We start from the raw sequence: 15,140 nt of genomic DNA, 5'->3' as shown, positions 1-15,140 counted from the left end.
ATAGAACAGATCCATCATGTCTAAGTTTTCTGCCAGCAGACGGCTGCACAGTGATTTCATTTGTGCTGCTGGCAGCAAAGGCAACAAACCCTTGAGTGTTAGAATATGTAAAGAAATTTACTCCAGAAGGTAGTTGCTTTCTGAATAGCTATTTGGCAACCTTGGTGCTTGAGGAGAGGGAAAAAAAAAAGGTGAGGATTAATCTCCTGAAAGCCTGAATAACTTATCTCTGCATTTGTTAGGAAGCTACTTATGATTATTTACATGCAATTTTTTGGGGACTAACTTGATTTCTGGAATTCTCAGCTTGTGTTGGTCCACTGTTCTGGTTTGCTCACTGCTGTCTTTCACATGCAGTTTCTTTTTTTTTGACTTTGCATTGAAATCTTTAGTTAAAGAAAACCTTGTCATGAAAATTGAAGCATATTGAGGCCTTTTTAAGTAGGGAACTGGAGGTTAGTTCATGTGCCTCTCCACTGCCTATATTTGGTTACGTACCACCAATCAGCATTGTTCCAAGTGTCCAGTGGTTATTAAGTGTTCTGCTGAAATACTTGAGCTGAACAGCTCTTTCCTTTGTTACCTTCAGCGCATTTTGCAGTGTGTTCAGCTTTTTCCATTACTTCTGAATTAATTGATTCTGGTACTAAGGGATGGAGAATGATTAGTTTAATGATTGTGATGATTATGAGCTTAATGATATGATAGGTATCATGTTAAAAAAATATGGAGAATAGCAAGTGCATCTGCTTTCATCCACTTTGAAGTTAGTGTGGGCATTTAGCATGCAGTTTTTGCTATTTAATATTTTTTCTTCTTCCACAGCTATTAATTATCCACTCTCTATTTTACATTATTTACTCTACTACCAGCAGTGTCAGTAGGATGTGAAAATGTAATAGCTTCTTGGGCATCTGTTTGCAAACCATGTTTTCAATTGGTTGAAATAAAATATTTTGCTTTCCTGTTGAGACAGCTGAAGAACAGGTTTTGCTGCTGACTTTTCTGTAGCTTCTGGCTAGAAGTTGCAGTGTGAGAGCATTCTTGCTAAGCAAGGTGATTTCTGTGAGTGAAACAGATCTAGGTCCCCAAGAAGTCCTGATTACATTCACATTTGCATAGACTTACTGGGGAAGCAAATTTTCATTTGCTGTCTTGCTCAGCTTTGGTAGTTACTATTTTGGAAGCCATTTCTTTGCTAGGATTTTGGGTCAAGATATGTACTACTGATAAACAAGTTAAGGTCCTTGATCTCGAAGTGTTTTCAATGGGAGCTGCCCAACCTCCTTTGCCAAAGATGGGGATGCTCAGCACTTCAGAATGCTAAACTGTTCTATTGCCTGTTTTTGTCCTTTTTCCCATGACCCTAAAATTTCAAGGTACCATAGCTCCAGCTTTTGGAGATACACAGCAAGGTCTGCCTCAGTTTTTACCTGTCTCTGGGCCTTTCTGAGGTAATTCTGCAGCCTGGTAAGCTTTCTTGCACAGCAAGCTCCAGCCATAGGACTGCTGCTCAGAGTCTTGTGAAATAAGGAGTGAAGTTGTTCCTGCAGCTGCACTGTTTGATCCAGGCTGTGTTTGTTACAGGTCGTGTTTGGGAAGCATTTACTGGCTCGTGTACTCTGCCTCATCGTGCTCCCGCTTGCCCTCTACATGGCTATGTTTGCTGTTCATTTTGCAGTGTTAAATAGAAGGTATTTCACAATGTTTTCTCCAGAAGAAGAATTAATTGTCTTTGCTTTGAATTAAATGCTTTTGGTTATATAGTACTCCACTTTCAGTGTCAGAAGCACAGCCACAAGCTGTGTGTTTGTTTAATTCCCTTCCCCAACTCTCTGGCCAAGCTGGCAGTGAAATTAGAGTTTGAGACTTACTGAAATGCCAAGCAAGTAACCTAACAAAACTTTCCATCTCATTTTTTTTTCCTCCTTTCTTTCTGGGACCTGAAAATGTCTCAACTCCATTCTTTGTCTTTTTGTAATTAAAGTCATTGCATTCCTGAAAAATGGCAGTGATTAAAAAAGTCTGAGTGTGCCTGAAGGGAGGGCTCTTTTCTGAATGCCTCCAACCAAGGGATGCTTTTACAAGGAAAGAGCTAGTAAAATGGCCAAATAATGTTTTCCATATGCCAGCATTAAAAAATGAGGTGAATAAGCATTTCACTGTAGAAAAAGAATAGAAAAGTAAATGTTATTTTCCAGTTAAAGTCGAGTGGTCTTACCACTAACCTCTTAGCAGAAATAAGACTACAGGAGCCACAGAGAAAGGCTTTGTTATATCTGTCCTGACAGCAGGTCAATTTATTTGTTGTAAGAACACTTCCAAAGACAGTTCTGGTGCTTTGTGCAGTGCCAGCACGTACATTTTTGTGACCTCAAGCCCTTGTAGCTCTGGACAATTTCCTGCAAGACTGTGTCTATCTGCTGTGATTATATACGTTAGAGAAGTGTGCCTCTAAGGGAACTGCACCCACTCTTCTTCTGATGCCCAGTCTGGTTTTATCATTTTTCTTCTGTAAAAACTACTTGGTAATGCATGGCAGAGGTTTGTATGCATGTTCAGTGAGACTTCGAATTGTGACATTCTTTGCTCTCTCTTGTAGCGGTCCTGGAGATGGTTTCTTCAGTTCAGCATTTCAGTCCCAGCTGATTGGGAACAATCTTCATAATGTCTCCATTCCAGAGCGTGAGTGTCCGAGTGAATAAAGCGCTCTGAATGTTGTGAGTGTACATGAGAGCTTAAATAGAAATGGTGTCTCCCATGACTCAGTGCAGGGCAGTGTGGATTATGCCTTCCGTGGTCGAGGTCAGATCCGTGCTGTTCCTCTGTGCAGCTTTATGTACTGAGAGAAGGAAAAAGGCTGAAAATGCCACTGTGTTCAGTGCATGGTCACTAGCTGTTTCATCATATTCCATCTGGAGGGAAAGGTGCCATTTTGAGAGATTTGACTTGTGTGCATGCATTTTGTTATTCTTTGGTTCTATATTGCTTGAGACAACAAAAAAATTATTGTCCTGCTCACCTTAGATTTGTAGGTGTTCAGATGTGGGTTTTGTTTCCAAAATATGTGTAAATGGAAACTATCAACTTGTGTAATACAGTGTGCCACTGGTCCCGCTGTGTTGTATTCAGAATGGATCTGAATTTAGAGAAAAGAAGGCTCTGTGGTTGTTCCCTAGTCCTCAGGTTGGCTAGGGACTACTGAGCCTTTAATATGGTTTAGCTTTGGTATTAATTGAGCTTTTTTCTGGCTGTTCCCTGCTCCAGAGCTGCCACTGGAACAGCATCAGGTCTTCCAAGGCTTGAGTTCTCCCACATGTGCTGGGAGGGAAGATGTCTTAAGCCAGGGTATCAGCTCTGCTATCTGGTAGCTGAGCTTGCCTCCCTTCCCTCTTGTATTGCTGTAGGGGTCAGCAGTGTTTTAATTTGACTGTATACTCTTAGGGAAAGCTATCTCAAAACTCTCATTATGAAATTACATACCAAAGAGTGCCTTAGCACTTCTGTTTCTGTTAAAACTCAGTGGGAGAGTTTTAAGTGTTTCAGCCAAGTGTTACATAACTGTTTCACTGAATCCGGGTTAGGGATGGGAGATAAGCTTGCAATGAGCCCTGTGGAGTAACTTGCCAAACAGGAAACAAACTTGCATCAAAACAATGGAGAATGCATGCCTAATCGAGAACTGTAGACTAGCTGGGGGAGATACAGGAGAGTTGCCTTATGTCTTTTTTCCTCCTCCTTTCTCATGCAGATTTGGCTTATGGGTCTGTGGTCACAATGAAGAACCTTCGGATGGCAGGGGGATACCTTCACTCCCACTGGCACCTGTACCCGGAAGGCATTGGGGCTCGCCAGCAGCAGGTTGGTGTGCTGTGGTAGTATGGCCTGTGACTACAATCACTGACTGACTCCCTTTGCATTTAGCATTAGGGGTGATGTGATGGGAGCTATGTGTTTACTCAGCATCTGTTACCCTCTCAGTGCCACAGTTGTGCACTTGGCTTGGAACTCCGACTAAAAAGGAGGCTTGAAGTGATCCTACCATGTTACACCAGAGGGGTGACCTACAGTAACAAGGCTTTGCTATAATAGCAAGACCACTGTCCATAAATGGAGTGCAAGAGGACTTCAGAATAGTCTTCCATAATGAAAGTTACCTCAAGGAAGGCTGTAAAACTGTGTTTAAAGCAAGTACATTATCTTGCAGGTCTTCTGGCTGTAGATGAAAAGCAAGGGAATAGGACTGCTGTGTATTGTTTTTACTCCAGCCACTGGCCTCTGTGACCTCACGTGAATTCCTCTCCTTTGTGCCTTGCTGCTTTCTTTCATCTGTCACCGAAGAATTTGTAATGCTTTGCTCATTAAATTAGATACTGTACATTTGTAAGCTAATGTAGCCATATGGAAACCATCTGAACTAAGGGCTTCTCATTAAATGATTAAGCAATAAGTGAAAGTAGAAATCAGAAATCATGTAACTATCTCTAATTAAGAAGTACAAACATTGAGTGGATTACTTATTTTTGTCCATCATCATCAAGCTTCACAAATCTTTGCCGCTTCTGCGCTTTTACCAAGATGTATTCTGCAGCTTGATTATTAGTGTCTAAAAATTGTTCTGAGGTCCTTGAAAGAAAGTTACCAGAGAAACACAAGTGTTTGCTTTTTAACTCCCTGCTGTCTCTGTGGTGAGAAGGAAGTTTTCAGAAGTGAAAACTTTGTCTCAATCTTTTTTTCCTGCTGCTTGTCACAATCAGAATTTCTAATACTCTAGCATGACAGTAATGTTCATGACAGTATATGGAGATGTCATGCCAAACTGGCTTAATCACAGGCAAAATTTGAGTACAGATCATGCTTTATGACACTAAAAGCAGGGAAAGGCGATTTGGAGAGGACACTAATGGGAGTTCCCTGTGGAAAGTGGGAAGGGATGGCGATTTTCCCCCTGTGCTCCCTGCCCTGATGGTAGGACAACAGTAGGGTTCTAGGGTAGTTTCAGGGCTCTGGAGAAGGGAATTTAGGACTTAGAGGAGGTTTAGGGAGGAAAAAGTGATTTCTCTGCTTCCACTTTTCCCTCCTCTCCTGATGGCTTGACCTCAAGGTATGAGGTTCTATCTCCAGCTCTCCCTTTTTCCCCACCCTCAGACGCTCCTCTGTGTTCTGCCTCTCACGCACCCACTGGGCCGTCTGCTCCCACCTGAGTGGGAGGCACAGGTGTGGCACTGGGCTAGCGTCGCACAGAGCATGGCTTGCTGTTCTGTAAGAGTAGGGTGGGTGAAGGAAGTACAGTTCCACATGCTCTGGGGAGCAGCACCCTGGAATAAGATGGTCTCCCATGTCCATGGGAGCAGTAGATGTAGTTACTCTGTGTGAGGCTGAGCAGGCTGGCAAGGGTTAGCTGTGTAGCATGCGTGGCTGTAACGGGTGATCCCTGAATCCTGTTGTCAAATCTCTACTGTCTGTAAAACCAGTGCTGCTTCCATCTCCTGGTTCAGAGAGTGGTCAGTGATTATTCAAGAGTTCTGGTCTGGATATCCTGTTGTTGTAGAAGGAGCCTCTGAAATAGGGTGAGAGGAGGTCAGACTGTGTTTGGAGACTGTTCCCCATGGTGCATGTGAACTGCCATGAAGTGTAGTGCTTCTGAGGATGGCTATATGCTGGCTGAGAGGTGTCATCTGGGTTAAGCAGATAACTCGTTTCCTAGGGGCCACTGTCAGAAAAGTAATCCCAGGATTTCTGTGTTGTTGGTGCATTTGGGGCTTTGATTTGTTGGTGAATGTGTGACTGCTATCAACAACTTTTTTCTTGTTAGGTAAAATAATTAATCCTGTCATTTCAGGTCACTGCCTACTTACATAAAGATTTGAATAACCTGTGGATTATAAAGAAACATGATTCAGATACAGGTAACAAATACCAGTAAAGTGCCTTTTATAACTGCTGCTTCTGTTTTTCACATAAATATTCTGAGTTCTTTCCAGGGCAGAGTATCCTTCATGGGTATGAGAGGGAGAAGAGGAAGAACAAGGGGAAGCTGTCTCCATCTTGATTTACATTGTGTGTGTCTGCTGTGTTTTTGGTTCTTCTCCAGATTGTACAGCTGAAGTAAATAAGCTTTTCTTAGCTGAAGGTTGCATTGACAATTTTTCAGCTGTGTAGGGCTGCAAATAACAGCAGAGAGGAAATTAGTGTGATCTGAGTTAATATTTTTTGCAGTCTGTTATTGTGGCTAAGAGTCTTGGGGAAGTTGGGTTCTGTTACAGTCTGGTGCATCTTGTTTGATAGATTTTTGTGGATGATTGCTTGGGACAAGATAAGAGTACTGAATGTGATGATCTGTGGTTTGTATGGAAAGCTGTTGATTTAGATTATGTAGTGTGTGTAGCTGAGGCATGCTTGGTCTGGCAGTTTCCTTTTTTTACCTGCCACATGTGTTTATAAAAATTAACAAGAATTGTCTAAACAGCAAAAAATGTAAATAACATAGATATCTAAGAAAAATTATAATCAGTGTTGCAAGAGTCATTTATAATTCACATTCTTTGGAGTAGCTCCCACGGTTAGAGTCTAGAACAAAGTTTTACACCAGGCTTAGAGTCAACACAACACTTTATTTTTGCTTTATTATCTGCTTGAGGCATGAGTATCAGCAAGAAACTTTCTAAGACCCTGGTAAGTTTGTAAGTGCATTGATATGATCAGTTCATCTTCCTTCAGCAGATCTGTCTGACCCCTCAAGCCCTGTGGAGTTTGTGAGGCATGGAGATATTATTCGTCTGGAACATAAAGAGTAAGGATGATTTCTGGGATTCAAAGAGATTGTGTGATTGAATAGAACTGGTGGGAGACTTGTCCTGCTGGAGATTATGGTTAGATGAGCACAATCAGGCTGTGTGACAGAGGTATCTGTATATCTGAATTTCCAGTGTGAGGTTTGTAGAGTTTTTCTTTTATGGTTAATGTTTTGAAAAGTGTGTATTAAATGAGAAACTTTCAAGATAACCACACAATTTATTAGAAATACCTACCTAAGCAGCACAGAGATTTGTTCAGGTGTGTGAGGTGTGATAATCAGGGTAACTCTTCCAGAGAAACAATTTCAAAACCCTCATTCTGTTCCCTGTCTCCATGCTGAATTTGCTAGGCAAATAGAGTATGGTTTTTTTTGTCAGTGTACTGCAAGTATCCTATTCCTATATTCATAGGTAGTACCCACCCACTGAAATTCTCGAGAGCACTGAGATCATAGCACTTTGGATGAAAATGGAAGCTGGACACTTCCCTCTCTGCAGGCAATACCTTAAGAGGAAGCAGGGAAACCCTAATGACTTGATATTTGGTCTTTGTCTAGTCTAACGTCACTATGCCAAAATGCTCTGTGCTTTCACAGCTTTGATTTCTTAACAGAACCTCTAAACTTGTGAGTCTGGAAATCATGTTGTGCTGTATTCAGTATGACATATGCACAAATCATTGCTTAGGTTTCCAAAATGATTATAAGACTATTTAAAAAAAATTTTTAATTTGGGAGTTTACTATCAAATATACGGTAATGAGGATGATAAAATCTTGATTAGGCAAAATGGGTTGAGTCCCGATGAGGTCTCCAGCACAGGAGTGACTCGGCGGCACTGTGGCAGGATCCGGCGGGGCCGGGCTGTGGCGCAGCCCGCGGGACAGAGACGTCCGTGCGGATGCGGCCGGGCGCCGGCAGCGCGCTGGGCACTGCCAGCGGCTTTGGCAAGGACTGGCGGGCCATGGCCACGTTTCTCTGGTTGCCGCAGTTGGCAGACCCTGCCACGGTAGGAGGCTCTTTGCACTGTGCTGGTGCTAAATGGTGGCCACTGATTTCCCCCTAAATGGCACAATCTTTCCCCTCAAAAGCAAAACTGATAATCACAAAAGGTCAGGATCTTGCTTTTCTTCTTACAAGACTGGTCTGTTTGTCACACTTTTACTGTTAATTTAAAAAAAAAACAAAATAACAGAGCAAAACGAAACAAACCTCTTTTCCTTTTAGAGGTGGTAGATTGTAGTTTGAGGGTTGGATTTATTCATGCTGTCATCCTTTTCTGTCACTGCCCAGTGTGGCATAAGCTCAGAGTCACATGCTGGGAATTGACAGTTTCACTTCATGTCCCCCATCCTGTTAAGGCTGCATCGTGCTGTGCCCTCAGCTGCAATTCAGTGGTTAGAGTACTGGCAGATCTCTGAGTGGCTCAAACCAATGTTCTTATCACAAATTGACAAGGTTCAAAGGTTTGACTTTTAATTTCATTTCAGAACTTCTAGAAATCTGCACAGTCACCAGCATGAGGCTCCCCTGACAAGGAAGCATTTTCAAGTCACTGGCTACGGAATAGTAAGTGAAGGCAAGATAAAACAAAAGCTGCTTCTTTTTGGGAGAGTTCATATAATGCCAAGGCAATTTATTGTTGCTTTTTTTAGTTTGTTAGCCAGGTTGATAGATGGACATCTGCCATCCTGAAGGAAAAACCAGGTGTAGTATGATTATATGATGTAGTTATCTCATATTTAAGGTCTATTTAATGTGAACACAGATTAAAAAAAAATTTAAACTTTTACTGTCAGTCTAGCTTTGGCAGCATTCAGCTCCAGAAATGACAAACTGAGCAACCTTGAAGTTGCTCTGACAAGTATTATTTTATATATTTGGCCTTGTCACATCGACAAGTGTTTTTTTGACAGAATGATGACAGAATTTTGAATCACGAAGATTAAATCTGCTTTGAGGGCTGAATTCCTAAACACAAAGATCTGTTGCCTAAACCCCTTTTGTGAAGCAGCCAAGTTACCCCTGTTTATGCTGTAGCTCTGAGCTACAGTCAAGAATGAATTGAAAGCAAACAAAATTAAGATTGGAAAGATAGAGATATATTTTTGAGTGGTTGCTTATGTCTAGAATGATGTCTTCCTGATGGGGAATCTCTCCTCTGAACTGTGAGTGAGGGTGGTCTGGGCTACTTTGTTTAGCTTTGCCCCCAGTAGAGTTTCAGAATTTCCTGTTTGCAGTGCTTCAGTTCTGTATGTCTTCTAGTTTGGGCATTCTTTCATTTCTTTTTCCTATTTTTGTAATTTTTTTTTCTCCAATGGTATGTTTGCATGACAGAATGGAACAGGAGACTCCAATGACTTCTGGCGGATTGAAGTGGTAGGCAGAAAGACTGGGAAGCTCATCAAAGTCCTGCGGAGTCAGGTCCGGCTAACCCATGTGGCCACAGGGTGTATATTGGGCTCTTCTGGAAAGACTCTGCCAAAATGGTAAATAGTTTGTAAACCCCATCCAAGGGGATGCAAGGCCTTGAGCTGACATGTTCCTTTACTCAATGGTACTTTTAGACTAAGCAATAACCTCATTTCCTCTATTTCTCTAAAAGAATAAAAATGTAGCTAGGAAGTGCTGAAAATATGCCCAGAGGGGAAGATCTGGGTTAGGATTATGCAGTCTGTTACAGTGAAGGTATATGGCTCTGAAAAATATTATCCCTTACTGAGAGATCCAAGAGTGGCATGGACATAGATCTTGTCCTCTGGTAAGGCCAGGTCAGGATGACAGACATGTTCTTTAATTCCCATTTTTTACTTGGGGTTTGCAAATATCACTGGAAACTGGGGCAGTTCATACCCCAGTTCATAATCTTCAAAATTGCCTTCTATTGGTATTAATTTACCTTGTGATTAGAGACCTTCTGCCATTTTTGCATGCATCATCTGAAGCAAGGCAGTGGTTACAAGCTGCTATTAGCAGGGGTTGGGGTTTTGTTTGTCCTTGAATTATATATCTTCATCATTAAAATGAGGTATATGCAGAGACATCCAGGCTCATGCCCAGGAAGCTGCCCTGTCTGTAAAGCTGCACTGTGTGGGATGCTGACATGGATCCTGAAGCACAGGCTGTGCAGTCATGTCATGTTGCTGCTGTTTTGAGAGCTGCCTCCCTTTCTGCTGCTCTAGGTTTCCCTTCACTGTGTTGGGGTAAAACCACATTCTAAGGAATCCTGTGGATGCTGGATCGTAGTGAGAGCAGGCAGGTATCTCTGGCACCTGCATGGCCAGGAGTGCAAATGCCACTTAGACGTCACCATAAAACTGGGCTCATGGGTAAATAATGTGTTCAGTTAAAAAAAAAAAAAAAACAGTTTACATCAAGAGCATTCAAAAAAGGTTGTGAATTGGGGTTTTTTTTCCCCCCTAACAACTTACTATGTGAATGGAAGTTATTGCCACAAAATACTGATGATAGTAAGAGCTGAGGGGAAAAAATGCTTGTTAACTGCAAATAAGGATGGTTAGAGTATATCGGATTTTTATATTTTTTATATTTAAAAGGTAATAATCAGTGTCCTTCAGAGAATTTAATAGTAATTATTTAATGGATTACTTAATTAGTGAAATTTGCTAAGTGGTGGTTGATAGAAAATTCCTTATTAATCTGTCATATTACTGCCAGATTTGATGCACTTTCTCCCAAAGTCTTTGATGTGACCTACTAGACATAGGGTGACAGACTAAAGAACAGTTATTGGTATCTTCTAAGGTAATTGTTTGGTTTCTGTAATACAGTTGTTGTAGGTACGGGTTTACTTAAATTGATGATGGTGATTTTCTTTGGAGGGACTATAAGGGTTGAATTGGAAGTAGTTTCTAGTTGGCAAGGTGCATAATTTTCAAAAATCCCACTGTTTATATATGGACCTAGGGTTTTTTAGGTGAGAAAGTGAGAAATGTGGTTCAACTGTTCTGTGGGATTTTGATGTCAACTGCCTTGCAGATCTATTTTGGTTTCTACATGGTTCTCATAGCATGTAAGAATGCAACTGCTGAAGTGTTACAGAGAAGTATAAAGCCAAATGGGGAAAAATTAGACATGAAATGGAAGTTTTGAGTGTTCTGTGGGGTGGTGGTGAACTGTTCTGCTGATCCTCAGGGGCTGGGAACAAGTGGAAGTCACCTGCACACCATACCTGAAGGAGACACCCAATTCCCTCTGGAACTTTGAAGATCATATTAACCCTAAATGTAAGTAATTTATTTCCTTTTCCTTTGAGGGTGCGTCTTGGCTTGCTGTTAAAGGAAGGGATGAGGTATCAGATAGCAGTAACTGGCATTCTGCATTTGAACTGTCTGTGAATTTCCCAGCTTAAGTACAAACTCGCTCAACTTGAGCCTGTGCAGGGATGGAGAGCCCTTTTCTATTTCGCTGATTGTACTGGAAGCTGGTGATAATGCTTGAAGTGTAGTGGAAGTATAAAGACTTTTTAAAGGATTTTCAGATTTGAATGTATTACAAAAGCACTCCAGTACAGGCTGTTATTTCTAATATTGTTTAATTGGGAATTGTTGTCATTGATATGAGTATGTCATATATATTCCAAAGATTTTTTTAAAAAGCTAGGATCCACTCTGTTCTGGTGTATTTTTTTCTTTCTCTTACTGGGGGTGTGCTAAATAATGACTTTGCAGTACCATCAAGAAATGAATTGTGTGTGACAGAGATCTAAGTTTGCTTGTAATGACAGGTTGTCATGGGTTAGCAAAGCATAGTCCCAGAAGTGATGTTCTTGCAAAGGGGTGCTTACATCTCCTCTATGACCTGGCAGAACCTATCAGCTGGCCAGTTTGAATATGGACAATTTTTTAAGCCACTTAAATTCTGACTGCTTCTGACTGCCTCTGTGATCCACACTTAAGAATAGACGAACTCCGGGCAGAGCTCTCTCTCGTTTCCGGCACTGGGACAGGTGGCTACGGGCCCCGTGCGGGGGCCAGCGGGCCCAGCCCAGGCCCTGCTCGGGCCAGGCTGGGCCAGGCCACGGCCATCCTGGAGTCGATGGACCCTGTTCCACCTGCAGAACCCCCCCCCAGCCCTGCTGTGGGCAGCCAGAGCAGCTCGGCTCCCCCTCTCCAGTGCAGCCAAGACTGGCAAAGGATCATGTGACCAACAGTGATAATCGACATTCCAGCTGCAAGGCCTGGGTGAGATTAACCCTTTTAGTGCTGTGAAGAGCTGAAAACCTGAGGGAGGAGAAAGAGGAGATGCTTAAAGCTGAAATTCTGTTGTAAAGCTATGATGCATCAGAGTACCCGTTATAATTTCATGAAGGCATGGGGGGTGGAGCGTTCAACCTGTACTTGTGAGCAAAAGCACCTGCGCTGAGATAGGCAGATGCTGAAGCAGCTGTAATTTGATGAGAAGTTTGAACAGGGAGAGATGGAAGCGATGAGGACTCTTACTCTACATGGAAAGGGCAAGACCTCTGTTCCTAGAGATGCTCCCAGAGATAGTCCTAGAGATGAAGATGAGGAGGACCCTTTGCTCCCAGGGAAGGAGGAGTGCCTCTGTTCTTAGAGATGAAATGCTCCCAGAGATGGGTGAAGAGAACTTTTGTTTCTGAAGGGCTCAACCTTAAAATTGTTTTTTTAAATTTAAATTTAGTACTTGTAAAGTGTTTCCATGTCAATTAGTGATAATCCTGTCTCAGGTAAGGAAGCACCTGCATGAGTTTCCATGGGAGTAATTCAAGAGTAGACCCTCGAAAGCAGTTGTGGGAAAAGCTGCAAGTCAGGGGAAGGGACTCACATGCGAGCAGAGAACCAGCCCAGGCAGCTGTCTCGTTGTGATAATGCTTTCATAGCATGGACAAGAGAGACTCCTCTTCCTAAATGGACTGAACAAGGTTATTATGGAAGTGGTAAACAGACTGAACATCTCAAGGGTTGTTTTTTTACAATTGTCAGTGGGAGAAGGGAGAAAGGTGGTGGGAGGAGAAGTGTTCTGAAGGTGTGGTATGATTTTTTTTTCCTCTCTTACTTCTTTTAGGTCTGTTAATAAACTTCTTTATATTCTTTCAAGTTTTGTGCCTGCTGTGCTTTTCTCCTAATTCTTATCTCACAGAAGGTAAACCGTAATGAGTATTTTGGACCAAACCACTACACAGGTGGGCCTTGCAGCCTCATCCAGGAGTTACATATGTTTCACAGGCTCAACTGGCCTGGGTTATTTAACACAATTTTCATCCCATGAATTTCAGGTGACTTGGGCTGAGTTCCAAGTTATTAAAACATTTACTTCTTCCTGTTCTTCCTCCTGTGAAAGCAACCAAAGGAGAGAAATCCTGGGCTGTTGACTTGGTATAATTTCCTCTTCTGTTGTAATGTATTTTACATTCCCATACTTATGGCTCATTTACAGAAACACAGCAGACTATGAAGAGTATGTCTCTAATTTCTGCCAGAAATACAAATCTATTTATTTCATGGACTTTTATCTATTTTGTATTGCTCCTGGAAGTAAAGGAGGAAATTTAGGAGTACAACAATTGTAAAATTCACTGGGGGATACTTTTGACTGCAAGCCACTGTGTTTAGAATATGAATAAATTGCATAGAGAATTAAAAGAGGTTCTGGAAGCAGATTTGTTGTAGGAGGAGAGAGTTTAGTTTATTATGAAAAGGGCAAATAAAAGTAAACCATACAAACTTCTAATCTATTTTTCTCTCTTTTTTTGAAGTGCCCAATATCAGCCTGGATGTTTTGAAGCCTTCTTTTGCAGAAATTCTGCTAGAATCCCACATGGTTATGATCCGGGTAGGATATCATTGATTCTAAATTATAATTTTCTTCCTCTTCTCTCTTGCATTCAAAAAAAAAAAAAGTAGCACTTTCTGAGAGATCTGGGTGATGGCTGCAAGCTAGGGCAGAATTTACATGCCCAAGCAACCTACTTGAATTTATGCTTAGAAAAAAGGATGGTCTTGGAGCTAAATTTTCCAAGTCAAACTTTGGAAGCCTTAGGCTTAATGCCTGGATCTGCTGTTGGTGTGATCTAGCTACTAATGTTTTCCCTACCTTCCTGTAATGCTTTAAAGTAAAATTAGTATTTGTGAGGCAGGAGGATATTACTGTGGTCAAAATCAGAAAAATCAGCTAAACAGAATTTTTAAACAGAATTTAGAAGCACAATAAGTGTTTATATTGAAAATGGAAAACTTCTGATATTTTTCAAGTTCATCAAGGAGCTGTGATTTCTGGTTTACTTTTTATCTCTGAATATATATATATATTTAAAGAGAGCAGATTTAATATTTGCAAGGTGGACTGCTCTTGCAGTCCTTTTCCATGATTGTTCTTTGTACACTTGGCCACAGCTCTTCTGCTTCCAGCTCCTCAATTCTTCATCTGAAGAATAAGAAGTTACTATTTTGAGAAGGGAGTCTAGGGTTTTCTCTGCTACTGTTTGTGAAGCTCTTCTCAGATTTTAAAGAGAAAAAAAGTAGTCAAGCACATTATTGTTAGTACTTGTAAAGTGTTTCCATGTCAATTAGTGATAATCCTGTCTCAGGTAAGGAAGCACCTGCATGAGTTTCCATGGGAGTAATCTTTGAGGCTTTTCTTTCATAGTGGAGGAAAACCTGTCACACTAGTCTCTTAATGAAAAAAAGGTTTTGCTTATGCAACATGTATCCTCAGTGACAGAAAAGCTGGAGAAGAGAAATAAGAGAATACTGCCCCTTATGCTACCCAAAAACCATTTTCACTTGCACAGTAGTATTAAAACATTCACAGTCCTAATTGTGACCATTGTGGAAGATGATGTGTTTATGTAGGTCAAAAAAGAACTTTCACTCAGGAGGAGTATTGATGTATGTTTGTGTACATGGACATTTCTGGCCAGACATCGCAGCATAACTGCCTGCTTATTTAAATTTTATGTTGACTTATCTGCAGGGAAACAGCGGTCTCAAACCAAAGGACAATGAAGTTACATCCAAACCTTGGCACTGGCCCATCAACTACCAGGTATATTGATCAATCCATTGTCCTTTCTATTTTCAAGTGCTTTTGCAGTGCCTTTTGAAGCACACCACCTTGTAGTTGCATTGAAGATGCTGTCAGCTTTCTTTTGTAGCACCTGAGATGCATGGATGGGAATTTGTCTCACCTTAAACACTGTGCAAAATACAAACTGGACTGATGAGTATCTGTTTTTCTCCCTTCTGATCTCTTTCCTCAGGGGCTGCGTTTTTCTGGTGTCAATGAGACAGATTATCGGGTTTATTTGCTTGGAAACCCGGTAAGTTGGAGTGGGAGGTTCCAAGCCAATGTCAAGCAAATT

At 41.4% G+C, this 15,140-nt stretch overlaps 1 protein-coding gene across 3 annotated transcripts in view; it reads left to right on the top strand.

Moving 5' to 3' along the window:
* POMT2 (protein O-mannosyltransferase 2) overlaps positions 1-15,140 on the top strand; it is a 28,125-nt gene that overhangs the window by 7,003 nt on the left and 5,982 nt on the right. For 2 of the 3 annotated variants that reach the window (XR_011151424.1, XM_069017961.1), the window contains exons 7-17: positions 1,588-1,694; positions 2,603-2,685; positions 3,752-3,861; positions 5,843-5,909; positions 6,721-6,793; positions 8,287-8,365; positions 9,134-9,285; positions 10,952-11,043; positions 13,536-13,612; positions 14,753-14,824; positions 15,039-15,098. Coding sequence is in view for 2 of the 3 variants with exons in the window: in XM_069017961.1 (XP_068874062.1) it covers positions 1,588-1,694; positions 2,603-2,685; positions 3,752-3,861; positions 5,843-5,909; positions 6,721-6,793; positions 8,287-8,365; positions 9,134-9,285; positions 10,952-11,043; positions 13,536-13,612; positions 14,753-14,824; positions 15,039-15,098 (972 nt within the window). In the remaining variant the exon portion in view is untranslated. The remainder of the gene's footprint in view (positions 1-1,587; positions 1,695-2,602; positions 2,686-3,751; positions 3,862-5,842; positions 5,910-6,720; positions 6,794-8,286; positions 8,366-9,133; positions 9,286-10,951; positions 11,044-13,535; positions 13,613-14,752; positions 14,825-15,038; positions 15,099-15,140) is intronic. The other variant, XM_069017960.1, reaches the window with a different exon arrangement.

The sequence above is a fragment of the Aphelocoma coerulescens genome, chromosome 5 (assembly GCF_041296385.1).
Source record: "Aphelocoma coerulescens isolate FSJ_1873_10779 chromosome 5, UR_Acoe_1.0, whole genome shotgun sequence".
NCBI classification, from domain to species: Eukaryota; Metazoa; Chordata; class Aves; order Passeriformes; family Corvidae; genus Aphelocoma; species Aphelocoma coerulescens.
The sequence above is the reverse complement of the archived record's forward strand: the minus strand, read 5'-3'. Positions and strand labels throughout refer to the sequence as shown.